This window comes from Micromys minutus (genome assembly GCF_963924665.1).
Source record: "Micromys minutus genome assembly, chromosome: 25".
Taxonomy (NCBI): domain Eukaryota; kingdom Metazoa; phylum Chordata; class Mammalia; order Rodentia; family Muridae; genus Micromys; species Micromys minutus.
In genome coordinates, this window is record NC_137960.1 from 4382436 (window position 1) to 4409906 (window position 27471).

Here is a 27471-nt window from a genome sequence, read left to right on the forward strand (position 1 = left end):
CCATCCTTCATAATGCTGTCCTTCCCCCTACCCCACTCCTCGGGTATCTTCCCACAACCTACAGGGAGGACTGTCCCTCGGGATGCATCTCTCGGGGAGACTGTCCACAGGGAGGACCGTCCCTCTGTCCCTCAGTCCCTCAGGGTACTGAGCCCCGGTTCACCTTCTGACCGAGCGCGGAGAGAAGCGTCCCTCTGGGTGAAGTCCCAGGGGGAGGACCGTCCAGCAGAGATGGCTGTCAGGGCGCCGTTGCACAGGGCGCGGGGAGGACCGTCCCTCGGAGCCCCGTCCCCTCTAGGCTCCTCGTCACCGTCCTTTGCAGCAACCACCCAGAGATCGATACCTGCAATGGCTTCCTCCGGAGCAGCCCGCCGCGGATCGATTTCCCCGTTGCCATGGAGACCGCGGCTTCCACCCGGCGTCGTGACGTCACCACGCCCTCCCCGGGCGCCCGGGCTGGCGAGGCCGCGTCACCCGGTGGCCAGCAGTGAGAAGAGCGGGGCGGAGCTCCGAGGCTCGCTTGAGGAGACTCGGCGGCCTGGGCTCCGGGGCCCGGGAACCGGGATAAGCAGGCCGGCCGCCGCGGCGGAGGGGGGCGGGCTGGAGCGTGGCCCCGCGCTGGTCATCCGGGTTCCGGGGCCCGGCGGAGGCCGCGCCGGGAGCGAGAGGGAAGTGCGGCCGCCCTGGAACCTGGATATCGCGCGAGGCAAGCCGCGCGCGGGCGGGCGGGCTATGGCGCAGGCGGGTTGCGGGGCCGGCGCTGGTGGCAGGGCCCGGTGCATGGCGGTCTGTCGGCGGAGTCGCCCTCGGGGGCTGTCAGGTTGGTGGCCGCGGGAAGAGTGGGTCCACCGTGCCCCGAGGCGGGAGGCCGGGCGGACGCGGGGCCCTGGGAAGGTCCCGAGCCCGTCGTGCCCACCCTCCTCGGTCCCTGGCCTGGAGGCTGGGCCTCCCTGGACGGCGGCCTGGCCCCACCCCCACCCAGGGTCCCTGCCCCTCTATTCCGCCCTGAGACTCCTCCCCCAGGACTCCCAAACCCCACCCCGTGACCATACCCGCCTCCTCCTCTTTGAGCCCCCTCCATACACACACACCACATCCCATGTCCCCAGACCTCACCAGGTGACCCCTGACTCATTGAGTGCTAACCCCAGCCCTGCTTCTGGACCCACCGATCTCAGTTCTGATACAGTCATCACAAGGCTTCCAAGATCCCCGTAGTCTCTAGTGACCCCTAAACCACCCTCCGTGGACACCCTTTAGTTCTCTCCTGGCTGCTGCAAACCAGACTCGAGGTGTTTCCCACCCACTCATCATCCACACAACTCGTGATCTTCGCCCTGTAACACCATGATATGATCATCTTCACCCTACTGACATCCCTCTTTGACCACCCTCCCCCAGTGTCAATCAGCACATACGTAACTTAAGCCCCACTGCCACCGTTACGGTGCTGAAGAGTATATGAAAATGAGTATGAAGCGTCGGTTGAGGCACCAAAGGATTCTGGATTGTGTGTGTGGTTCAAGTTCAGATTGTATCATGTTGGACTTTGGGAACCTTGGCAGAGGTCCTTAGCTTATGTCGGCTGGACTTGAGTTTCTGATCAAAACTGTGATGAGATTGAGTTTGCTGATCCCAGATGTCTCTTTCTATTAAAGTTCTGCAATTCTTAGTCAACAAAAATAGCGAACTTTTTTGTACTCTGCCCTGGAAACGTAGTCCTTGCAACCTTGCCTAAGGGTCCACTTGCCTTACTGAACGGGCGTTTCTTCACTCCCGTGACCCTACACTTAATTGTGTCCACGCATCGCCCTTGATTGGGCTCTTATCGGTTTGCCAAACAGTGCGGCACAGGGCTTCCCATTGGTTTGTTGACATCATAAGCTTGGCCCTAACGCTGTGGAACTTTTGGCATCACATCTAAAGCCTTTCTGGCCCTTTAGCATCCATTCTGCCAGGGGAGGGTGGTAAAAAATGCCTGAGGTAACAGGTGCAGAACATCTAGGACTCTGGCCGCCCCACAGGAAACCCTTAAGGTAGAGCTGTTGATTTTCTCGAAGGTCTAACTGTACTGGGTGCTGCACAGACAATAAGCACATGACCATAGCGGTCACTCCTGCTGCCATCTTGGAACCCCTGTCCCCATCTCTGATGAATGCCTCTTGCCTCTCACTGGGACCTTTCACAGCTCCTTGGTAATGATTCCCCTGCTCCAGAAACTATTGTATGCCAAGCATCATTAATTAACTTTACCTCTCACAGGCCTGAGGTATTAGTTCTTTCTGTCACCACTCCCTCTCTGCCTTTTCCTGAGAGTTGCTTTAAATAAAGGAATCTGGAATCCATACACTTGAACAGTCCCAGAAAACCCACCCACTCCATTGTCTCTCATATCCTGACTTCCCGCTTTCCCAGATTCTCCTCCAGCCCTTTGCTCCTTGCTTTCCAGGAATTCTTAAATTCAACATTCGCTCATCTAATGACCCTCAAGGGTTTTTTCTCTTTGTCCCACGACTTAGTGGCTTTTCTCTTCCTGTTCATGACCCTTGACCTCTTATTCCCCAAGACCCTTTGCACATGTGTGAGAACATGCATACCCTTTTAACAATCCCTGTCTGAGGCTCCTGTAACAAAAGAGATCAACAGGAGGAAAGCATCAGAGTTTATTCAGTGTAACTTACTCGATGGGACACTTTCAGTTCAGGAGGTGAAGACCTGAAGATTAAACCCATACATTTTTATTCTAGGCTTAGTCAAGATGGAGAATGCAAGGCCAAGAAAATGCAATAAACAGGGACGGGGTAACATAACAACGGTACCCCAAATGTTCAGGTTCTTACCCGTGACCTGCATCCTTAAAATAAGGATGCTTTTTTTTTTTAACCCCATTGGGTACGGGGAGGCACATGAGGGTCTTATGACCGGCTTCAAAGGAGAAGATAAGAGAGACCTTGGTTCTCACGTCCTCAGATTGCTGTGTTTTGGGGTAGCATTCCTGAACCCAATTAACCCTAACAGCTGTCCTGCTAAGCCAGTACTGTACCACTAAACTATATCCCCAGCTCCTGTGTGTGCACTTGGCTCAGGTCTGGGCCCCGCAGCTCTCGGCTCTCAGTGACGTCACTGACATCCATGTATGCGTGTACCTGAGTTCGTGCCCCTGTGCTATGGGAAACCTGGTTTTTCAGCCTGCCCTCTAGCTCCTCCCCTGACTTTTGCCATCCCCAGCCACATCCTGTTCTCTGAAACCTCTCATTATCACTCCTAGTGATCTTGTCATTTGCCTTGCTTCACTTCAGCCCCAGAACGGTCCCAACCCCTTCATACACCTGTACACTGACTGACTCATTCCAGGAGCCCACCTTTGTGCCCACGCCCCTGCCCAGATCCTGCCTCTCACCCCCCTCCTTTCCATCCAGAGAAATTGCCGTTCGTTAGCCCCCCTTCTTTCTAACAGCACCCCTGCTTCCTCCTTCCTTGTTCCTGTCAGTCCGCATCCTCACCTCACAGATCTGGACAGACTGTGCTGTCTGCTTCCCATCCTGCTCTGCTCTTGCAATGCCCATGGCTTTTAGATTCTGAGACTCCTACTTTCAGTCCTGTAGGAGAGGCACCCCAAACCTCTGGTTAGTCCCGAGAACCATGCTCAGGGGACATCTGATGGATTCAGATGGTAGAGACCCAAGAGTCTGTCTTGTCTTTAGGTAGTAAGGAGAGAGCCCTTGGAAGGCCTTCAGAACTGAGCAGCTGTGTCTCCCAAGCACACTCCTGTGCCCAGCCTCTCTCTGAATCTGCTGCAGATCCTCTGAGGATAGAATGTGCTTGTCATCCTCCCCTGGCACTGAATTAGGCCTATTGTTTTCTAAGCCCTCGGCTCCCCTCCCACTGGAAGCTGGAATGTGAGTAGCAGAGAACTGTGCCCCACAGTCTGTTCTGTAGGTCACCCAAACCCCAGTGTTGGCTGCACAGCCACAGTAGGCCAAAGGTGAAATGGCAGTTGCTCCAGGTGGACTCCAGACGGGCCGTGCCCCCTAGGTTGCTTTTATCTCTCTTAGGACATTTTCTGCCTTATGTGTCTACTTCTCTCCTCCCTGCGGCTTTCCTGAGAGCAGAGGCCGAATCCTTTCGTCTTCTGACATCTTAATTCTCCCCGCCTTTGGACGGTAGTCAGCCATTGCTGACTGCACTGAGTGGACCCTGAATCCCTCGTGTCTTTAGGAGGTAGTCAGCGGTCAGTCTGTGGCTGCCTCCTGCACAGAGCCCCGTAAGCATGCTAACAGGTCAGACAAGGAGGAACTCAGCTGCCTCTTTGTTCAGTCGTCACTCTAGTGAGGCACCAGATAGGGATGCTGGGGCCTGGGGGCTGCTTGCTTCTGGGTAAGTAAGTCGAGGAGACACTAGACTCCGGGCAAGATGGCTCAGCTGGTAAGGAGCCTGGCGATGACTCACGTTTGGTCCCCAGGACCCATACGGTAGGAGAGAACTGACTCCTCCACAGTGCCTCTGACCTCCATGCAGATGCCACGGCTTGTGGGTGCGAGTGTGCGCTCACAGGATAAAATAGAATTTTAAAAGGGTGTCAGTGGAAGCAGCCAGGGACCGTTTTATATAGACTTGTTTTGAAGAAAATGGCTGCATGAACTGCTCAGGTGAGAATGGAGAACCGGTCGCTAGCTGGCTGTTGGACATTGTTGGCCCTGTGAAAGTTTCAGTACTTCCAGGTCGACTTTTCTGTGTGTCCGAAATCTACATCCGGAGTCGGGGGTTGGGGACTAGATGGATGATTATGTGAAGTTTAGCCCCGTTTCTCGGGAACTTACTAGGTTAAGTAGACCACTTAGGCCAAACCTATATCTGACCTCTTCTGTTGTAAGACATCAGAAGGCTAAATTTAAACATCCGCACTCTGCAGAAGTCTCTGTCTGCACTATCCTAGCAACGAGAACCTGTTGCCCTGGTGCCGCCCTGCTCCCCAGCTCGGAGATAGTTTCTTGTGGAAAATAGCTGACTGGATCTGGACAAAGGTGAGGCAGTGGGAGGGTACTCCCCTCCACCCCCTGGGTTAGAGAGGCCAGGCTCAGCAAGGAGATCCTGAAGGCATGGGTGTTCGTTCATTCACTGTTAGATCCATCCATCTGATAAGTCCTTGGTCAGTGTCTCCTGTGTGCAAAGCACTCTTTAAGGTGCTGAGGATAGAGGACTGTACAAAAAAAAAAAAGGAAAGACAATTGAAACTGTTAAGTAGAGAAGAGAGGGTGGCCAGGGTTCTTGTTTTAGTCAGAGTGGCAAGGAACGTGTTGCTGAAGAGGTAACATTTGAACAAAGTTAGGGATGAGCCTGGTGTAATATCTAAGGAAGTTTATTTCTGCCACAGTAGACAAGGGAGCTCAAAGGCCCCAGGCAGAAATAAGCCACACACAGGAGAAGCCAGCCAGCACAGCTGTGGTACCCAAATGCTCCTGCAGTGGGAACTGTGGGGTGCTCCCGCAGTGGGAACTGATAAAAAGCTTATTTAGTAGAAAGTGTTGGGGGTACTCTTGCAGTAGTGCAGAAAAGTGATGGCTTGGAGTCACAGTGAAGGAGTAAGAGAAACTGTTGGATTATGGCCTTACTTTGAAAGAGGTACCTACAGACATGGATTGAAATTGTGTATGGGGGGGGGCATAGCTCCTGATTCCTGTTTACTGAGGGAGGGGGTTGGGAAAGTCAGATTGTGAGAACGGGAGGTTAGGAATTCACCCCACCCCATCTGAGACAGTGTCCTTTAGCCCAGGCTGGGCTCTAACTTGGGGTGTGGTAGAGGGTGACCTAAGCTGATTCTCTGTAGCCTCACCTGCTGAGGGATAGAACTGCAGACTCATGCCACCGAGCCCGCATCCCCAGCCCCAGAATTCACTTCTTGTCTTTTAATATCCACTTGGAATTGGAATTCACTTTTTTTTGTTGTTGTTGGTTTCGTTTTATGTTTGGTTTGGCTTGGGTTGGGTTTTGGGTTTTTGGAGTCAGGGTTTCTCTGTGAGACCCTTTTGGACAGCAAATCAGAACTGTGGTTAAGCAGCTCAGTATACAAATCTGTGAGGTCCTAGTCATGATCCGCTTCCCTAGAACAGGGTACAGACTGAACATAAACAGAAAACCCAGAGGGTTAGGAGTCCACTTGAGCTCTGCCACCAGGTGGCCATGTGACCCCACAGCTCCTGGCTTCCCTTCTAAACGGCCACCTTAGGCTGTCATCTCAGCCGCCCTTGTGAGCGCTGGTGAATTTAGAATAAGCGAGGCAGCAAGGCCGTGTAGTGGGAACACTTCGGAGGCTGTGAGCTCTGTCCGGGCAGTGCGGTGGTGATCGATTTCCTCCTTTCTTCCTCCATCCGAAAAAGTAGTAACCAGGGAGCACCCATCATGTGTGACCTGCTGATGCCACCTGAGGGTGTGGCTTTGGAGACGGAGCACGGCAGTCAGATTCTTACTAACAGGCATGAGAGCCTCCATCCCGCATGGAAGCTGGGTGCGCTGGTGTGTGCCTGTAGCTCCAGCACCATCCAGCCAACCAGTGAGTTTCAGGTCCCCAAGAGACTGTCTCAGAAAGTAAGGCACAGAGTGACTGAGAAAAACACTGATGTCAGCCTCCAGCCTCTGACATCCACGTGCACTCAGACGCATGCCACACACTCAGTACACACACGCTCACACACACTTATGCATTCACATACAGACACACACCCACACTTACAAACATACATTTTAAAACAAAATAGTCCGCCAGAGGGATATTCCACAGTTTGCCTGTTGAGGACACCTTGGTCACCATGAGTCTGTGCTCTGAAGGAACATGTCTGTGGATGTGTTCTCAGTTCAGGATAAAAGGAGCTATCACTGGATCACGTGGGAAGGTTGTACCAGCACCAATGTAAGTGGCTACCAAGCTGTTTTCCACAGCAGCGGTCCCTCTCACACTCCCCGTGACAGGAGATAAGACTTCATGTTGGTCCACTACCTTAGCATTTGTAGGATGCTACTGGATGCCCACCTTTCTAACGGTCTTTCAGGGCTGGCAGGTTTTCAGTTACCGTTCCTCTGTTACGGTGTTGCTAAACCTTTTGCTTTCTTTATTGTTTATCAGGATAGGTCTCACTCTGTAGTCCTGGCTTGCGTGTAACTAGCTGGCCCCGAAGTCCTGCAGGCCTCCTGCCTTGTAGGTCTACAGTGTGACCACCACACACAGTTTATGTCTGTTTTTAATATTTTTATAGATTTTTAAAAATTTTCCCAACTATTGATTTTCCTAACAAGCTCTTTTATCCATTGGCTTTTCCTCTCCTTCTAAAAGCCAAAACTTCTTTCTCTTCCTTATTAAGATTTTGTTCCACTTTGTTGTCTTAACTAAATGGTGTGAATGGGGAATCCCATCCCTTCTGATGCTGATGGGATATGTCATTTTTCACAAAACGGTGCTTGTCACACCAGTGATGACCACAGCTGGACACCATTATCATTGCTCTGCTAATATTGTCTTTCTTACTTCCTTTGTTTGTTTGTTTCTGCTGTTGTTTTGAGGCAGGGTTTTGTTGTAGTCCAGGCTGACCTTGTAGTCACAGAGGTACACCTGCGTCTGCCCTCCGAGCACTAGGACCAAAGTCACTCTCAGAGGGTGGTTACACCCATAACACGATGCCACCACTGCACCAGTGGCTATACCTGTAAGCCGGCCATTACTGCAGCTCACAGGACTCATAGCTTAAGGGAGGCTGACATTTACTTTCTCTCCCCTGGTGTGGAGCACCTTCCAGCACCATGAATGATAGTAGTAGGTGAGGTTTCCAACTGAGCACCAGTTCAGTTTTTCTATGTTCAGTGGAAAAAAATTAAGTAAGAATAAAGGTATACTCTGCTGCCCCCAGTCTGTATCTCTGCTAGTTTGCCTATTAAGTCAACATTTTAGCTCAAAATTAGTATAATCTTTCAAATTGCCTTGATTCTGGACACTTTTGAACTGAAAGTGAGGGGAGATCCAGCCATGACCACCATCCTGGATGTTCAAAGATGTCAGATCCAATTAATTGTCTAGCCAAGATTCCATTGTAGACGAACCGGTTTCTGTTCTGTAATGGCAGGGGCCTACATCCCCTGCGCTTTGGAACTGGAAGTGACCCCCTCTGCCTGATCACTGCCTTGGCTGGGACTAGCTCTCCTGGGTACAGTCACAGCAGCACATAACTAAGCAAGCACGAGCTGGGCTTTTAAAGCCAGCGTGCCTTTGGCAGGGCTGTGTGTGTGCATGATGCCTTGAGCAGCGTAATTTTCTGTTACTAATTTCCTGTCTTCTCTTCATGGTTTAGAAAGCCACAGGATTAGGCTTGGGTCTTGACATGCACCCAAGTCCTTTTCTGTGCACACCAGCAAATACGGAATCACTTTGTCACCACAGCTCTCCCAAATCTGTTTCTGATTTGTTTGCCCCTGTCCCCATCAGCCTTTGTCCCTCCCAGGCTAATGTTTGCCGTCCATGAGAAGTTTGGATGTGGGCCAGATCAGATCTGAACCTTTGCAAAGTACAGAATGCAAGAGTGCATGCCCTCTTCAGTCTCCTGTTTTTTACAGACCGTTTATGTAGAGCAGGCTTTGTGGAGGGACCTAAAGACAATCCACTCATCTGCAAAGCCTTTCAGGAGCTTCCCTCCGCGGTGTCTTGGCAATAGGAGATGCATCAGCACACCAGGGGGTTTTCTGCATTCAGCCAAGAGGTTGAGGTGGTTTTCAAAAGTTGAGCGAGCAGAATGGGGCTGCTCCGGGGAAGTCAGGAGTGCTTTTAGTTTTGGCTGTCATCAGCACTCTCACCCCCCCACCCCCGCTGCCCCTCACCACACCCAGGAGCCGGTAAACTACATACCTCCTCCGTTCATCTTGAATCTGAAATGCCCAGTGCAGCCAGAAACATCCCAGACAGCCTCTGTGGTCTGCCCATCGCTCGTGAGCTTAGTGCTAACGTAAGCACTAAGCAAGCCATCGTTGAAGAAGGAAAGGGAGGCTGGAGCTGACAGGTTAGAGGCAGATGGCTGCCAGTCAAGGTTCTTAGACTTGTTGGGCCAAGATTCAGTACACAGACCTGTAACCTCAGCTTCAGAAGGCAGAAGGATCACAAGTTCAAGACCATCCTGGGCAACACAGACCGTATCTCAAACAAAAGGAAGAAAGGAAAGAGGAAGGGAGAATAAGGACCAAGGCTTGTGCCTGGCAGTCCCAAAGTCACATGCCTTAGGAAGACCCTCAGAGGCTGGGGAAGTGAAGGGACAGCAGCAGCTGCTTCCAGGATATGCACCTCTGGTGAGGTTTGAGGAGGAAAGAGGCCTAAGCTAGATGCCTCAGCCTGGATGTGAGACCCGGCAGAGGAGGGAAGATATGTTTTGTTGGACGAGGCAGCTAGTGATAGAATGTGTGCCATGTGCTGGGCTTAAGACCCAGGATGGGAAGGGGAAGAAAGAAAAAGAGAGAGAGGGAGGGAGGGAGGAAGGAAGAAAAAGATAGGTTTGGCTTTCTTTGGATCTAAGAAGGGACATGTTGGGAAATGTGGCTCCCAGCTTTTTCTTCTCCTCGTCCCCCTCCCCCTGTGACAGACCCAAGGGCTGGGGTGAGGTTACAGAGCTTTGAGTGCTGACTTGACCAGTATTTGACCAGTAGGAAGTATGGAGGCCCACACGTAGGCTGGCCAGCCCCCTTCAGCAGCAACTGGCAGCTTTGGGCCAATCACTTTACCACTATGAGGAGTAGCCCCATCCTCCTCATAAAAGATCAGCACACACGCATGTTGAGCAGGGTCCAGCATGCTAAGGGTACGTCCACCATCTCTGTGTTGGCCTGAGCAGTGGGAAGGACTGTAGGGCCATTGGGGCCGACATGTAAGGAAGCAGGCAGGAAGGCAGAAACCAGTTCTGCAGAGAGCCATCCAGTTCCTTCCTGAGGGCGTGAGCTAAGATCATGCCATTATTTCCTTTTCAGAGCCTCCGCTCTGGATTGCTTTCCATGTGCCTGCCCTGCCCTGCGTGGCAGTGTGTACGACCTTGTTTAGCCCTCACAATAACCTAAGAAGCAGTGTCTCTGCTGCCTCAGCTGCAGCATCCGAGGCTCAGAGAGCATCATTCACTTGCCCAAGGCTGCACAGCTTCTAAGAGATAGTGGCTGGATTAGAACGTACGCTGTTGACTGCAGAGCCCTGGAGAGAGCAGACACACTAAACTAAACCACCTGTCACTGTGGCAGCTACACACCCAGCTATGGCAGCTGGAGACCGCTCTGTCTCTTCCGCCTGTGGTCTGGTTTGTATTTAGGCCAAGTCTTATGTGTGTCCTTATTTTTAACATACTGTGGTTATAGTAAAATGGGTTGAAAAAAAAAAATCTCTCCCTGATGAGGACAGTGGAAGCCGAGAGTTGTCGAGCAGCCCAGGACGGGTCAGGAGCAGAGATCTGAGCAAGGTGGGGTCACTCCTCGAGATGCTTCAGGTGTCAGTTCCTAGATGCTGTTCACCTTTGATCTCTCCAAGCCTCTGTGATAGCCTTAGACAACCTGCTTAAAAATATGTACACAGGCCCCTGTTCCACAGACTGTTTTTTTAGTGGCCTCCGGGTTTTTAACTACCACCCCCAGAAGACCCTCTGCACTTGGCAGCATCATAGAGAACTCGAGTGTTCATTCTGGACCAGATGGTGTGGGTTCAAACCCTTTCACAGTTACAAGCTCTGCAACCCTGAGAAAGTTATTTGATGTCTCAGGACTAAACTATGAAATAGAGAAAACAGGGCCAACAAGGCAGCACCACAGATAAAGGCACTTGCTATCGACCCTGACAACCTGAGTTTAGTCCCCAGAACCAACAAAGCGGAAGGATTGAACCAGTTCCCTCAAGTTGTGCTCTGACCCCCACATGCACACACACACACACACACACACACACACACAGAGAGAGAGAGAGAGAGAGAGAGAGAGAATGCTTTTAAACCATAGTTACCTTGAGGTACTGATCTGCTCAACCCTTGAGACCCAAAGCCCCAGTTTGTCACTTCTGGCCTCAAGCCACACGTGCCTGGTGACATAGAAACATTCCGGGTACATCAGTGTGAAGACAGAGGATCTTCCGGGAGTTGTGAGGTTAAAGTAGGCATTCGGGGGAGTCTTAATCGGGATGACCAAGATGGCCGTGTGGGTAAAGGCACTTGCAACCAACACTGACAACCTGTGTCTGATGCATGGGATCCACATGGTGGAAGGCAGGAACCAATCCCTGCAAGCTGCCAATATGGTAAGAAAGAAAAATGCCTCTTTAGAGAATGTTAACGAGACCAAAAGCAGGGGCTGAGGGCTCCTGACGTGTCACACATGGGGGTCTACAGTAGACCATGCTGCTAAGACATAGTGAGTCACTCCTGTGCACAGCCTGCAGCACGTGGTGCTGGAGCAGCCACCCCAAGTCAGAAGAGCCCTGGGCAGAGCCCAGGTTACGCTGATAAGTGGTGAAGGAGGTGAGCCCAGGGCTGTGAGCAGGAAGAGGAAGGCCCCAGCTTCTGGGGGTAAGCTGCATATTTAGATTTAGGTTTGTGCTTTTTATTTTTTATTTATTTATTTTCTTTTTAAAGTCGTTCTCACGGCCTGTTAGAAAATAAATCAGAAACCAGTCCTCAGACAAAGTCTTCTGAGTAAGAAGTAGTCTGACTTTTAGGAGCAGGGGGCTCATGGATGACCCACTGCTATTCCTGAGGTGGGTGTGATGGTTTGTATATGCTTGGCCCAGAGAGTGGCACTGTTAGAAGGTATGGCCTTGTTGGAGTGGGTGCGTCAGCGTGGGTGTGGGCTTAAGACCCTCATCCTAGTTGCCTGGAAGCCAGTCTTCTCCTAGCAACCTTCAGATGAAGATGTAGAAAGAACTCTCAGCTCCTCCTGTACCATGCCTGCTTGGACCCTACTATGTTCCCACCTTGATGATAATCGACTGAACCTCTGAACTTGTAAGCCAGCCCCAATTAAATATTGTCCTTAAGAGAGTTGCCTTGGGAGGCTGGAGAGGGCTCAGTGGTTAGGAGCACTGACTGCTCTTCCAGAGATCCTAAGTTCAATTCCCAACAACCACGTGGTGGCTTACAACCATCTGTAATGGGATCTGGTGTGTCTGAAGACAGCCACAGTAGTGTACTTGTATACATAAATAAATCTTTTAAAAGCGAGAGAGAGTTGCTTTGGTCATGGTGTCTATTCACATCAGTAAAACCCTAACTAAGACAGAAGTTGGTACCAGGGATTGGGGTATTGCAGTGATGGGCCTGATCTTGCTTTTGTTTGGAAAATGTGGTTTGGGGGATTTTAGATTTGGAAAGCAATGGAATGCTTTGAGTGGGACTAAATGGGCTATCCTAGTAGGAATATGGAAGACTTTGTTGCTGAGAGTAATTTGAACTGTGTTGACCTGGCCCAAGAGGAATAAAGACTGTTTTTGTTGTATTTTGGATGAAGAATGTGGCTACTTTTTGCCCTAGTCTGAAGAGTCTGCCTGAGGCTGAGGTGAAGAGACTCAGATTAACTGCACTGACAAAGGAAGTCTCAGAAACGCCCATCATAGACTTTGTTCTCTGGTTAAGTCTCATGAAGAGCATTTTGAACAAGCACAGCAAGCCGAGAGAGGAAAATATAAAATATATGGTTTGAGTGTTAAAGGGGCTCCAGGAAGTGAAATAGAACTGAATCCTGTGTTCAAGGATATTAAATTGAATTAAGGGAGTAGTGATTTTGGGGTAAGATTCTACCCAGCTAAATTTAGATCTAGGCTGGAGGTACACACTTTAATCCCGGGAGACAGACACGCAGATCTCTGAGGTCAAGGTCAGTCTACAGAGCAAGATCCAGGACAGCTCAGCTTAGGCAGTGAAGGAGTTGGAAAACAAAGCTGGTGATAATGTAATAGAGCAAGGGGGCCATGTTCTAGTCCCATCAAGCAGCAGAACTCAGCAGCTTCAGCCATGTAGCTCTGGCTTTATAGTCAAGAGGAGGGGACACTGGGACAATTGATGCTGGTCAGCTGGATTTAAGAAATTAGTGGTGATTAAGAAGAGACCAGCATCACTGAGGTGAAATCTTCTGGGAGGTCTTTTCTGAGAGCCCTAAGAAGCTGTGTTCCAGAGAAAGCCAAGATTGTACCTTGTGCTACAGCTGTACTTGGTAATGTGTAAGAGTCACCCAGCTGGTACTGGTTTTGAAGTCTGCTAGCAGAATACTGACTTTCAGGTAGATAGGGTGGGGGTCCTAAGCCCACTCCCACTACTGCAGCAAGGCCCCGCCTTCTAAAAGTGCCACTCTTTGGGCCAAGCATATTCAAACCATCAGAGGAATGTTGTGAATTCTGTTAGGGACCTGCTGTTCCTTGATTCCTTGAGGAAGGTCTACAGTGCCAGTGAATGAATGGGTTTGAGCACAGGACAGGCGTTGAGTAAGCACAGACAACCAGGTAGGGAGGCTGCCTGCCCGCCTTCCAGAGCCTTTAGCGGAAGCGAGTTCCAAATGGTTCATTCAGTCAGGATTTTTACTTCACAAGCAAAGCATCTTGGCCACAATGCTTCTGTGCCCACCATTTAGAACTACTCCGTGTGTGTGTGTGTGTGTGTGTGTGTGTGTGTGTGTGTGTGTGTGCCTCACACACACTTTCCATAGGAACCAACTCAGTTCTCTGAAACAGTATCTGTGTGCTCCTGGCCACCCTGGTTAATTGCTTACCACAGGAGGAAGCTGTGAGGCTTTTTTTTTTTTTCTTTTTTGACAACATTGTCCATTTTCTCAGATTGGTGACCCAGAAGGAAATCTCTGACCTCAGTGGTGACCAGAAGCCAACTTCATGTCTGAAGGCACAAGTAGCAGTTTGTCATGGAAAGCTTGGGGCTGCAAACGGTGACTCTCAGTGACGGGACAACAGCCTACGTCCAGCAGGCTGTCAAAGGTGAGTGTGCCAGGGACCTCAGAACCGTATCCCTCACTGTCCTGTTCTGCCTGCTGGCCCCCACCTGGAGCAGTTGACTGTGCCTGTGAGGGTCCTCTGTGAGATAGCCCTTGGTTTTGTCAGTAAGCTCTTGAGGTGGCTTCAGGAGGCCTGTCATGCTCTGTCTAGGATTGTCCTGAGAATGTGTTTTCTCAAGAATACTTGTGAAGACAGAGCCATCTGTCCTTGCATTGTATGTCCTGTCCCCGGTACAGTTTATGAGAGAGAATTTAGGATGTCTAGGCAGGCTGTGCTTTCTCCATAGACCATGTCACTCTCCTTGCTTCAGCTTCCCACAGAGATCATAGTTGAATGAGTTAAGCGGCTGGCAGCCAGGCTCGTGCCTGTAGTGTCTGCCTACAGAGGCTGAGGCAGGCCTGCCTCAAAAGAACAATAGCAAAAAGGTGAGCTGACCAGCCCCAGAAGCTGCTTTTCTCAAATCTCTTCTTCTAAAGTTAAGTCTTTGCCTCCTCCACCTCCCTCCCTCCTTTTCCCTCCCTCCCTCCCTCCTTCTCTCTCTCTGTGTATTTGTTTTATTTATATGAGTACACTGTTGTTCTCTTGAGACACACCAGAAGAGGGTATCAAATCCCGTTACAGATGGCTGTGAGCCACCATGTGGTTGCTGGGAATTGAACTCAGGACCTCTGGAAGAGCAGTCAATGTTCTTAACCGCTGAGCCATCTCTCCAGCCCCTCTGTTTATATCTTTCTCCTCGGGTCTGTTTCCTGCCTCCCACACTGGGTTGCAGTGTGTGCATGCATGTGCGTGTACACGTGTGTGCACTTAATCACACTCAAATGTAGTTTGTTTTTTTTTAATTCTCCATCAGAATAATTACTTTTACTTTTACTTTTAAATTCAGCCTTACTCAGTCTTGGACGTGCATAATATTCTTGCCCTCTGATCCATTTCCCACTGGAGTCCTGTTCCCCTCTGAAAGCTCAGGAGCCTAGGAACCTGCCCACTTCCTCTTGGCATCCTGGTCTTCCGAACAAGCACAGGAACTGCTCATTGTGTTCTGTGTACGGCAGCCTGAGTCTTCTCTGGCTTGCCTCTCCATACTTTTCCAAAGTCCTTCCACAGGGCGTCAGGTCACAGCCAACATCCCTCTTCCCTGGGGCCCGTTCTCCATGAGTTGCTTTTGCCTTGCTGTGATGAAATACCCTACATAAGCCACGGGAAAGAGAAACAGTTTATTTTGGCTCATGGTTTTAAGGTGTTGAGTTCATACTCACTCGGCTCCTTGAGCTTCAGCAGAACATCATGGCAGACAGGAAACAGTGGTTATTGGGAGAGAGCTGTTCACCTCATAGCTGGCAGGAAGGAAGAAATGAGGCAGAAACGGACCAAGGGAAAACACACACACACACACACACACACACACACACCTCCAGGGACTTAATTCTTCCAGCTAGGCCCACTTCCTATAGTTTCCAGATCTTTCTAAAATAGGAGGACATTTGTCATTCAAGGTTGAATCACAACTGTGCTGTGCATAACAGAACCCAAGGAGATGCCCTCTAGGGGTGAGTTTGGGACTTTCCCTGATGGGGAAATGTCAGCAGATGGTTGAGTCAGAAGAAACCAGCTGGCATTGCTCCTTATTGCAGGACTCAGTTCCTGAGTTGGAAACTGAGGAAAGCACACCTCCAGTGTGGACTTGTCAGTCTCGCCATCTTTCTTTCCCAAGAGGACAGCCTGAGCAGGGAGCACTTGAGTCTGATCCCAAGGTCCCATCCAGGCGTGGTGGCTCATTCACACTTTGGTGTGAAGGCAGGAAGATTGGAGGAATTCAGGGCTATCCTTAGCTCTATAGTGAATATAAGGCCAACCTGGGCAACTTAAGACCCCTCTAAGAGAAGAGAAAAGAGTCCAGGACACAGTGGCCCACACCTGTGGTCACCAAAATAGCAAGAGATGTAGACAAGAGGATTGCTAACTTGAGGACAGCCTGGGACATATAACAAGACCCTATGTAAAAAAGTCAAGGATAAGGGTTATAAGCTCATGGGTGAGGCCCTTGCCTAGCATGCAAAAGCTAAAGGTCCAGTCCCCAGCCTGGAAAACAAGAGAAGGCCTGGCTGTTGGGATTCTGTAAAACCCACCCCTCAGTTACCTGGCAATAGCCAGGTATGCTCCGCCCCCAATGACCTGACACTATAAGGGGGGCTGCTTGCCCCCTCCTTGCTCCTTTTGCTCTTGCCTCTTTAGGCCTCTTGCAGCCTTGCTCTCCCACCCCTACCCCTCCTCTTCCCCTTCCCTTCCCCCTTCTCCCTCCATGTGCTCATGGCCGGCCTCTACTCCTATCCCCCCCCCCCCCCGCCTCTACCACCCTCTTAACTCTCCCATGACCTGAATAAACTCTATTCTGTACTATACCGTCATGTGGCTGGTCCCTCAGGGGGAAGGGATTCCCAACATGGGCCCCTCAGAGGCATCTTTCTTGCCCCCAGGCCTCGCCACACCTCCATGGGCAATATGCCCCCCACTCTCTTCATCCTTTTCCCTAACATTGGTGCTGAAACCCGGGACGTCATCTTTTCACAACATTGGTGCCCCGTGACTTTTCCTTTCACTGGCGAGTGGCTCACACCTGTAACCTCAGCATTAAAAAGGCAGAAACAGGAGGCTCATAATGACCTTGAAGTCTTCATTTGTCTGGTTATCGAATTCCAGACCAGCATGAGATACAGAGCAAGATCCTGTCTCAAGGAAAGCTCTAGGGGGTGGGTAAGGGGTGGGGCTTGAGGTTGCATAGATCAAGTAAGGAAACATGCCCATGTGACAATGAGGTAATTCGTAGATGAGTCCACCATTGTCACACAGGCTAGGCAGATGGCTTCCTCGTGGAACACATAAATGTGAAGACCCAAGTTCACCCATCAGCACCCAGGTCAAAAGCCAGGTGAGGCGACTTAGAATGCTGATAATCCCCAGCCAGGAGATGGAGGCAGGAGGATTCCTGGGGACTCTCTGGCCCACCAATAAGAGATGCTGTCTCAAAGGCAAGAGGAAGGCTCCTTGAGGAACATCGCCCAAGGTTGACATCTGACCTAAGCACCCACTCATGCATCCACATCTCTGTCCCCTCCCTTCCATCTCTTTTGTTTGTTTTTTGTTGTTGTTTTTCAATAAGGCAGCTGAGACATATGGGCCCAGGTTCACACAGTAAGAGTCTGGGCTCCACACTGGCTCCAGAGTACATTGTAGTGGCCACCCATACCCAAGCATGTCATGTTGGAGGCCCCAGATTTTGGCACAGTCTTCCGGGGGAGACACATTCTGTTAGTTGGGTTTGTATCTGAATTTCTTGGTATTTGGGATCCTCCCTGGTTTCAGGACATTCGTTTTCCATTTAGCTCACCATTGGATTACAAGTTCCCCTCTCCAGGGCACTGGTAGAGTAAGAAAGGAAATTGCTCCTCGCTGTGTGGCACATAAGATTACCTATGGCAGGATGTTTTTCATCAGGGCCTCCAGACTGAGGCTTAAGAGGCGGTGAAAAAGGGAACGTGGTGGATGTTCCCATGCTTAGGCCACAGGCAAGGACTCAGAGACTCAAATAGACATCCACCAAACTGGGCAAGCACAGGGTAACCTTTGCCAGCCCGGTCCACTTCCCTGCTTCCATGTCTCCAGGGGAGAAGCTTCTTGAAGGGCAGGTGATCCAGCTGGAGGACGGGACCACTGCGTACATTCACCAGGTGACGATCCAGAAAGGTGAGGCGCCCCAGCACACCACTGTGTGGAGGGAGGCCTGGCAGCCCCCACAGTGTCATCCATGGCCACCAGCTGCAGAGAAGGACTGGCATTGCTCTCCTTACAGAGTCTTTCTCCTTTGAAGATGGTCAGCCTGTGCAGCTGGGAGATGGGAGCATGGCCTATATCCACCACACACCCAAAGGTGGGCCACGGGCATCAGGGCTGCCGAGGAGGGAGGGACGAGGCACACCATACAGCCCTGCTTACCTCGGGAACAGCCTTGCATCCCTTCCCCGGAGTCTGGAGCGTGAGCCTAGGCCCTGGTGCATTATCACAAACCAGGGGAGGAGACTCGGTCACCTTTAACAGAGAAAGAAGTCTTCAGTAGGTACCTTGGCTCTGGAAGGAGACTCTCTCTAGAAAGAACACGTGGTGTGGTGGTGCACACCTTTAATCCTAGCACTCAGGAGGCAGAGGCAGGAGGATCTATGTGAGTTAGAGCCCAGCCTGGTCTATATAAGTGAATCCAGGACCGCCAGGGCTCTGTTGTAGACACAGAGAAATCCTGTCTAGAAAAAGCAAAAACCAACCAACCAACCAAACAACAGAGAGAAGGGGGTGGTTCGAGAAAAGAAAAAGGAGTAATCATTGTCTGGCCGCGGTCTCGTGGCAAGTACACACTAGGGGTTGTGTTAGTGTGTTTGTTTGTGTGGGGGTGTTGTGTTAGTGTGTTTGTGTGGGGCATACACAACAGAACAGAGCAGACAGCCCTGCCCCACCGCAGCCCACTGTCATGGACGAATGGTTGCACACTTGAGCAGACCAGGGACAGCAACCCTGAGCATGGGCAGATAGACTGGGGGTGGGGCTTCGTGAGCTGCCCCCCATTCTGACCACGCCTTTTTGCACAAGAAGTGTTACGAGGCTCTAGATACGTCGTTATTGAATATACAGATAAAGACCTTGTTATGGAAGACATGCAGATTTACACGGTGAGGTGTTGGCTGAGTGTCTGAACCCCAGGATGACGAGAGATGGGGACTGAGCATGTCCGACACTGCAGTCCTGACTGAAGCTCAGTGCCACATCAACCCAACAGTGCCAGATGGCAGCAGCGTGTTTAGAGCCACCTCAAAGGTGGCTGGAAATCCTGTCCTATCCCAAGCCAGAATTCACTTAACAGTTTCATGAAATCCAAACCAGCAATCCAAAGTGCAGTTAAAAAAAAAAAATCAAACCTATAACACGATATAATCCAAAAGTAGGCTGATTTGATACTTGTTAGGCAATGACCACAGAAAAACCCTATATTTTCCACTAGACACGAATGATTCTGTCAGAGTAGGAACTCTGTGCAAATGAGAACAGAATCCGACCTGAGGTGTTTCAGCCAGGGTTGGTTTGTGTTGTGAGCCTTGATAGCATGCAGAATGCAGAGTGTGCGCGGTAGGTTGCAACACTTGCCGCCCTCACCAATGCCTCAGATTCACTGCACATTTTGTTTTGCATCAGTTTTTAGCTGATTGATTCGGAGACATTCAGGGATGCCCAGTTCTTCACAAGTCCGACATTCCGTTACGTAGAGCCCCATGAAGTCACCACCCACGGTCTAAGCATCTGGGAGCTTAGGGAAGAGGAGAGGCAGGGTGGACGGACTCAGCACTCCAGACAGGACCAGCCGGTGCAGGAGTAGAGGCAGGAGGTGACCTTTACTAGAGCAAGAGAGCTGAGAAACCAGGCAAAGAGAGGAGAGCCAAGGCCAGAGTGAGTCAGCCCATCAGAATAGAAATTTGGGCTTTCATCCTAAGACTAAACAAAATGGGCAGGAAGCTCTTGGGAGAACCTGGGTCAAGATGAGAATGGACCAGGCTCTTGAGGGGCCCAGTCAGTGTGCCCTGGGAGACCTTGTCCTTCTGAGAGGCAGCTCCAGTTGGACCAACGAGAGAAAGTCACCACAGCGAGGCCCTTGAGAAGACGCCACACTGATCACTGATCCCCTGTGGTGTACTCACGGCTGATAATCTGTAGTCGCTCTTAGCTGGGTCTCCCCACGTGGCATCAGGCCTAACCTTGTGTGCCCTGTAGAGGGCTATGACCCCAGCGCCCTGGAAGCTGTCCAGCTGGAAGACGGTTCCACTGCCTACATTCACCACCCCGTGTCTGTGCCATCGGACAGCACCATCCTGGCTGTGCAAACAGAGGTGGGCTTGGAGGACCTGGCCGCAGAGGATGAGGAAGGCCTCAGCACAGACACGGTGGTGGCCCTGGAGCAGTACGCAAGCAAGGTGAGTGCCTGGCACTGCCACCGCTTGGGACAGTGGGGTCTCACCTGTTCACCACCTCCTGGCTCTGCCAAAACTCTTCTTCCTTGGCATGTGGAGACAGGAGCTTAAAACCATCCTGGAGCACGTACGATCCTATCTCACACCCAACCAAACCAATTTCAGCCCTCAGAACAGGGGCAGGCCCACACTTGGGCTCACACTGGGCTACCCTGGCCTCGGGATTTGCCCCAGCTCCTCCCACTACTTTTTTTCTCCCTTTGACCCAGTGGGGCTATGACAGACAGCCGTGCACTTGTTTATGCTGAGAAGGGACGGTGGCTTCTGAACAGCAGGAAGGGAGCCCCAGCCATCTCGAGCTGCCATGACCCTCCTGTGCTGTTTGGGAAAGTCCTGCCCGTGTCTTTTTATTAGTTTTCCCGTCCACTGAAGCAAGGTTCCGGTATATTTATTGCTTCTCCGAGACTGACTTAGACACGTGGGAAAATAAACCCAGCAGGCAGTGTGCAGGGCTGTGTAGCAGAGCAGCACTTCCTTGGAAAGTGAGGCCTGATGAAACAAGCCCTGGTTCTCCCAGAGTCTCTGCTCCTCTGGTGGCCATACCAGCCAAGGACAGCAACAGAGACCTGTGAGCCGAGGGCAAGCTCAGGCTAGACCACAGAGCCTTGGATAGATGGGGCAGAGTTTCCCAGAGCCGAGGGCAAGCTCAGGCTAGACCACAGAGTCTTGGATAGATGGGGCAGAGTTTCCCAAACTCCGGTTAACCTGCAGACTGGTCAGGCTTAGTTTTCTAAGCTGTAGTAGAAAAGAGGAAACTGTCCTGTCTCTTAAAAGGAAGCACAAACTATTACAGGCCACTAGGGCTATGTCTTCCTTTCAGCCCCTAATGCCCTAGGGTATGTTAAAGGCCAGATGTGTGAGGCCTCCCTGGCAAATGAGTTGAACGGAACCAGAAGTCACTTCCAGCCTGGTGACTCCGGTCCCTGGATCATGGTGTTTGCTCCTCCTCAGCAGGGTCTCCTATTAGGAGAAGACACACGGATCAGCCCAGCCTCCTAAGCGTGTGTGGTCAGCAGGGGTTCTAACTCAGCCTACCCCAGGGCAACCCTGCTATCCAGGAGATTCTGCTCCATGCCCGTAAATACCCATCAGGGCCACACAGGACTGCATGCTAGGCCTGTTTATCCTGGAGTGTGCCTGCATGGCTGTCCTTGTATGTCTAGATGTGTCTCTGCCTCAGATGCACTCACTCACACATCATATATGTGTGTGTTTGTATGTACATATGTGTGTATACACACACACACACACACAAAAAATAAATGTATAAAAAGGAGTTCCGGTTTTGTTCCCCTCCCTTCCAGAACCATCCTTAGGCCATGAGGAGCTAAGTCATGCTGTGGGGTTGGAATGTGGTGACAATGTTTGGGGACATTTAAAAGGGGCAGCCGGAGGTATGGCATGGACTGTGAGATTTGAGCCCCTTGTCACCAGCTGACTCCTGGGCTTCTGTGCTCTCTGCCTCCCTGTCCCTGCCCCCATGCTGTGTTAATTCTGTTCTGTCTTAGGCTCTCAGCTGGGCCTGTGTCTTCCCTTCTCATCCTCTCAGGAGCATATATAGGGACAGCAAGATTTTTTTTTCAGGTTCTGCATGATAGCTCAGCTTCCCATAATGGCAAAGGGCAGCAAGTTGGAGACCGAGCTTTCCGCTGTGGCTACAAGGGCTGTGGCCGTCTCTACAGCACCGCCCATCACTTAAAGGTGAGGCTGGCAGGCAGCTTTTAGCCCTGTTGTCTTCCTGTAAGGCTGCTCTGGCATCCCCCCCACACCCCCCGTGTCCCCTGGCATCCCCCCACCCCCCCGTGTCCCCTGGCATCCCCCCCACCCCCCCCCGTGTCCCCTGGCATCCCCCCACCCCCCCGTGTCCCCTGGCATTCCCCCACCCCCCGTGTCCCCTGGCATCCCCCCCACCCCCCCCGTGTCCCCTGGCATCCCCCCACCCCCCCCGTGTCCCCTGGCATCCCCCCACCCCCCCCCGTGTCCCCTGGCATCCCCCCCACCCCCCCGTGTCCCCTGGCATCCCCCCCCCCCCGTGTCCCCGTGGAGGAAAAAGCCACATGCACAGAAGTGTCTGCAAAGGAAGCTGGGACAGAGTGTGGGAGGAAAAAGAGGATCAGAGAATTTCGCCCAGTCCCGTCCCACTGAGCTACGGGTTTGCTTTTCCTCACAGGTCCATGAACGAGCTCACACAGGTGACCGTCCGTACAGGTGTGACTTCCCCAGCTGTGGAAAGGCCTTTGCAACAGGTAACAACTGGATGATGACAAAGGGGTCCAGTTGACGGCAAAGGGGTCTTAGATCCACTTGGGGACCTCTATAAAGGTGGGCAAGCCCAGACTACCGTCCCAGAGAAACCACTGAGGTGTGCTCTCGGAAGGGCCTGCAGGAGAGGCGGGGCACAGGAGAGAGGCCTGCCTCTTCTATCAGCTCTGGCAGCCACCAGCTGTAGACTGCCAAGACCTGAGGCAGCTTTGTGTGCTCTGAAACAAGGACCCCCAGGCTCTGCTTCTCTGGGCTCCCTCTGAGTTTCATGTTCTGGAGTGTCTCCCTCTGGCCTTAGAAAGTGTCCCAGGGCAGTGTGGGCTTTTCCTGGGCAGGATGGGACAGAGGCTCTCCTGGGCTCGTGGAGCTTCCTGGAACATCACTTAGGCTAGAGAGCCCCTAAGTAAGGCAGGCAGGCAGGAATGAGGTCCCACTGGCCGCTCTTCTTACATCCCACCACGCACTGACAGGCTATGGGCTAAAAAGTCACGTCCGTACTCACACGGGTGAGAAACCATACAAGTGCCCAGAGGAGCTGTGCAGCAAAGCCTTCAAGACCTCAGGGGACCTACAGAAACACGTCCGGACCCACACAGGTAGGCCGGACCCTGCTATCCCATCCCCAGGGGTCAGGGCCTCACACACTCTGCTTTGCAGATTGAGGCCCAGAACCTGGAGCTGTCCTCCTGAGCCATCCCTCAAATCCCGGTCCACACAGGTGAACGCCCATTCCGGTGCCCTTTTGAGGGCTGTGGCCGCTCCTTCACCACGTCAAATATCCGCAAGGTACATGTGCGCACCCACACAGGCGAGCGGCCCTACACCTGCCCTGAGCCCCACTGTGGTCGTGGCTTCACCAGCGCCACCAACTACAAGAATCACGTGCGCATCCACACAGGTGGGCCACCCTCCCCCAGGCCACACCCTCCCCAGGCCCTACCTCCCCCATCTGTAGGCTTCTGATCCAGGGTACCCCTCAGCTCCAGCCTTCCTCTGCCGCCACTTCAGGCTGGGCTGCTGTGGGTACCCAGATGGCTGTCTCACTACGGTGAGCAGCGCCCCTGTTGGCAGCTGGGTCTAGTCCGACAGCTCCTAGCCACACTTGTACGGAAATGTCACCTTCATCTCCTCCAAGCATCTACTCTGCACATGATTCTGGTGTCCGACCTCCAGCTCCACACCCTTGTCCACCTTTCTGTCGTGTCTCAGCCGTTTCTCCCACCCTGACACTTTGTTCTTTGCCCCACTGTCTCTCCTCTTCTGCCTGTAACTTAACCCTGCACTGCAGTGTCTGACCTCACTCCCCTTCTCTAAGTCCCCCTATCTTCCCACCTTGCCTCGGGGTGCAGAGGCTCCACTCTCATGCCCTCCTGTCTTCCACAGGCCATCTTCCCCAACTCCCGCCCCCAGTCTCAGTTCTCAGCCCCTGCCCTTTCCCCTGGCTTTCCTGTCCCCCAGCCCTATGCCCTTAGCTTCCCCCTTGCCAGCCCCAGTTCCCACCCCCCTCACAGCCCAGTGTCCCCAGGGGAGAAGCCATACGTTTGCACGGTGCCAGGCTGCGGGAAGCGCTTCACGGAGTACTCCAGCCTGTACAAACACCACGTGGTGCACACGCACTGCAAGCCCTACACATGCAGTAGCTGCGGCAAGACGTACCGGCAGACCTCCACGCTGGCCATGCACAAGCGCAGCGCGCACGGGGAGCTGGAGGCCACGGAGGAGAGTGAGCAGGCCCTGTATGAGCAACAGCAGCTAGAGGGTGAGGGAGCAGAGAGCAGGAGGCGGGACTCACTGCCCTCTCCTGTGGAGGTGCCCCCCCCCCCCCCCCCCCGTGTCCAGCAGCGGTGACAGCCTAGGCTCTCCTCTCCTAGCTGCCTCTGCCGCTGAGGAAAGCCCTCCTCCCAAACCAACGCACATCGCTTACCTTTCGGAAGTGAAAGAAGAGAGCACTGACATCCCAACCCAAGTAGCCATGGTGACGGAGGAGGATGGGGCCCCCCAGGTGGCTCTGATCACTCAGGATGGTGCCCAGCAGGTAGAAGCCCTGGGATGGGTGGCACAGCCTCACGGTGGCCCTAACAGTCCTCAGCCTCACCTCCACCCAGGCACCTGTTTTGCCTTTATGGACTTTAGGGAGCAGCATCTGAGAGGACCAGTGTGTCACCCAGACCCGCTGCTCCCAGTGTCCTCATAGAGGGGTCTTGAGGGTCTTGAAGCCGGAAGTCTGCCAGTGTTGCTGGCCGCAGAGTACCTTGCCCCTTGGCCGTACCTCATTGTTTAGTGTGCCTCTTCCTTACAGAGGGAGGCCTTGCTGCTGCCTCCCTAGCCATGGTCCCGTCCTGTGGCTGTACCCAGCCCAGCGATCCCACCCCTGTGCCCAGGAGCTGAGCTAAGCTTGTCGAGAGCAGCAGGTCGACCTCCCCGCTCGTGTCCCTCCTGTCTGCAGGTCAGCCTGTCCCCGGAAGACCTGCAGGCCCTGGGGAGTGCCATCAGTGTGGTGACACAGCACGGGAGCACTACCCTCACCATCCCCGGTCATCATGAGGAACTGGCCACGTCTGGCACACATACGGTCACCATGGTCAGCGCCGATGGCACGCAGACTCAGCCCGTATGATCAGGCAGTTTCCTTGTTCTCTGCAGAGCTTTGTCATGGGGAACCAGAGGGCATTCAATGGGCAGCCCAAACCAACCAAGATTTCTTATGAGACAAAGATCACATAAAAAGTCTCCTTGCCAGGCCTAGTGGTACGGGCCTGCAATGGTAGCTATCAGGAAAGCTGAGGCAGGAGAACCACAACTTTAAGGTCAGTCAGAGCTAAGCAAGGTGTGTGGTACTGCTCAGGAATAAAGCTGCCATCTGGAATATGTGAAGTCCTAGGTTCAATTCCTAAGACCCCTCCCCCCCAGTTTTAAAGTCTCCCCTCAAAGGCCCGGAGTGGTAGTGCACACCTTTAATCCCAGCACTTGGGAGGCAGGGGCAGGAGGGTGTCTGAGTTTGAGGCCAGCCTGATCTAAGTTATGACAATTTCTAGGACCACAAAGAGAGAGTGTGTCTCAGACAAACAAACAAAACCAGTTCCCTCAGCAACCTTCATCCTTAAAAGCGGTTTGCAGACATCTTCAGACTGTGCAGGGTTAGGCACAGGCCTACAGCTGGAATCCCAGCGACTTGGACCTAAGACAGCTCAGGGTCAGCCTGGACAGCTTACAGAGACCCTGTCTCAAAAAATACAAAGCCATGAGAAGAACTAGGGGGTGTAGCTCGGTGGCTGTGTACACCCCAAGTCCCTAAGTTTAGTTCCCACCGCTGTCATTACCACCCTGACAGCCTCCAAGAAAATCCTGTGAATTGAAGAAAACAATCCAACCGTCATCACTTCCAAACCCCGGGGTTCTGGAGTGACCACAGTGGTCTTCTTCGTCCCCAGCCCCAGTGGCTTTCTGCTACCCCCAGCCATGCAGCAGGCGCAAGGTCTTTCTGCTTCTGTGTTCTCAGGTCACAATCATTACCTCTGGGGCCTTGGTGACTGAGGACTCGAGTGTGGCATCTCTTCATCACCAACAGGTGGCACTGTTGGCCACAGCAAACGGAACACACATCGCAGTGCAGGTGGGGTGAAGACTGGAGGGGGTGAATTCTGACCAGAGGGGGCAGTGAGGGGAGGGAAGGGTGAGGGAGAGCTCAGCCCCTCTGCCTACGCCTGACTGAGGGAGACTGGGGAGTCCTTCACCTTGGGGGTGACGAGGCAGCGCCCGTGGTTCAAGCTCTTAGTCTTTCTCTTCACCTGGGAGATAGCAAGGCTGGAGCAAATTCTCTCTTAGGCCCTTTCTAGCCCGTTACTCTTCTGTGAGCGAGCTTGTGTCTCGGATACTGAGCAGCCTGTGGTCTGCCCAGGATATACCTGGTAGAACTCTTTATCGGGGAGTTTCCCTAGAGTAGAACCCCAATAACAAAGAGCCATGGTGGCCCATGCCTTTATTCCCAGTGCTCAGGAGGCAGAGGCAGGTGAATCTCTGAGTTCAAGGCCAGCATGGTCTACAGAGTCAGTTCCAGGATAGCCAGGGCTACACAGAGAAACCCTGTCTTGAAAAATCAGCCAACCAAGAGAGTAGTTGGAGCATCCTGGCCTGTGGGGTCGGGAAGGAAGGACCTCCCCCTCTCATCTACTGTTATCTCCACAGCTGGAGGATCAACAGACCCTGGAAGAGGCCATAAGCGTAGCAACTGCTGCTGTGCAGCAAGGGGCCGTGACCATGGAAACCACAGAGAGCGGCTGCTGAGCCCAAGATGACCAGCTCCCACACCACACTGGAGAAGGCGCCATGCTCACAGGCAGCCCTGCCTCTGGGAGGCCCCAGCCGTGGCTGACCCCAAGAAGATGGCCGCATGGGTCTCTGGGGCGATGAGGCAACAGGAAAATGGCCTCTAGTGAAAAGGGCTGCGGGCTGTACCCAAGATGAGGCCAGGTTGAGCTTGGTTACCAGGCTGCCCCATTCACCTGCTTTCCTTCCCGCTTCCGTCCACTCCCTTTCTCAGGGAGCTGGTGACTAGGTGGACAAGGACGGGCCTCCACTCCGACGGGTAATACCGCCAGGGGAAAGGCCGACAGCTTTTCAGCCCAGCGCCTTCCAGCAATAACCATCTCCTGGGGTAAGGTGGCCAAGATGCCTAGCCACTTGGCACCAGGGACTTCCCACCGCCACAGTCAGAATTCATTCCTCAGGGGCCTGTGGCTGGAGGAAAGGTGCCTCTTCCCTTGTCTGTGGCGGACACAAGAGAGTGGCCATACCTGGACTGCTGGGGACTGGGTTTAATTTGTTTTGTGGTTTGGTTTTTTAATCCTATTTTGATAATTTTTTCCCCTGCTCTGGGTGGTGGCAGCAAACGGGTGAATGAGTATTTAATAAAAGTTGCAAGTTTCCACCTGGGCTCCTCCATCATTTCAGTGCTTCCCCAGCTCAGCCCTGCTGGCAGGGGCTGGAGAAGTGAGCTCTGAGAGGCGCTGATAGGCTTCTGTCCACACCTCACCAAGCAGGGCCCTAGCGGCTGTGCTTCCCAGGCTGCGGCTGAACCTGGGGTGCTGCTTGGGCTGGGGAGATTCTGGATCTGCCTCGCCTTGGCTGACTGGAGCCTCAGCCCTTCCTTCC

General features: G+C 52.6%; 1 protein-coding gene across 1 annotated transcript; it reads left to right on the top strand.

The window, feature by feature from the left end:
* The first annotated feature begins 536 nt into the window (after nt 1–536).
* ZNF76 (zinc finger protein 76) lies at nt 537–27218 on the top strand. Its single transcript, XM_080937828.1, has 14 exons — nt 537–820; nt 13817–13972; nt 17654–17734; nt 17841–17918; nt 19802–20001; nt 21643–21759; nt 22229–22304; nt 22791–22916; nt 23039–23218; nt 23846–24079; nt 24192–24355; nt 24767–24931; nt 25820–25933; nt 26506–27218. Exons 2-14 carry the CDS (start codon nt 13900–13902, stop codon nt 26602–26604), a joined length of 1707 nt encoding a protein of 568 aa, XP_080793954.1. The 5' UTR covers nt 537–820; nt 13817–13899; the 3' UTR covers nt 26605–27218.
* Nucleotides 27219–27471: the final 253 nt, after the last annotated feature.

Bases quoted from the DNA above. Each gene is read 5' to 3' on its own strand.
- ZNF76 (XM_080937828.1), top strand. From the start codon at position 13,900: ATGGAAAGCTTGGGGCTGCAAACGGTGACTCTCAGTGACGGGACAACA. The intron at 20,002-21,642 runs GTGAGTGCCTGG...TTTTTTTTTCAG, and splicing joins TGGAGCAGTACGCAAGCAAG to GTTCTGCATGATAGCTCAGC. The intron at 24,356-24,766 runs GTAGAAGCCCTG...TCCTGTCTGCAG, and splicing joins CTCAGGATGGTGCCCAGCAG to GTCAGCCTGTCCCCGGAAGA.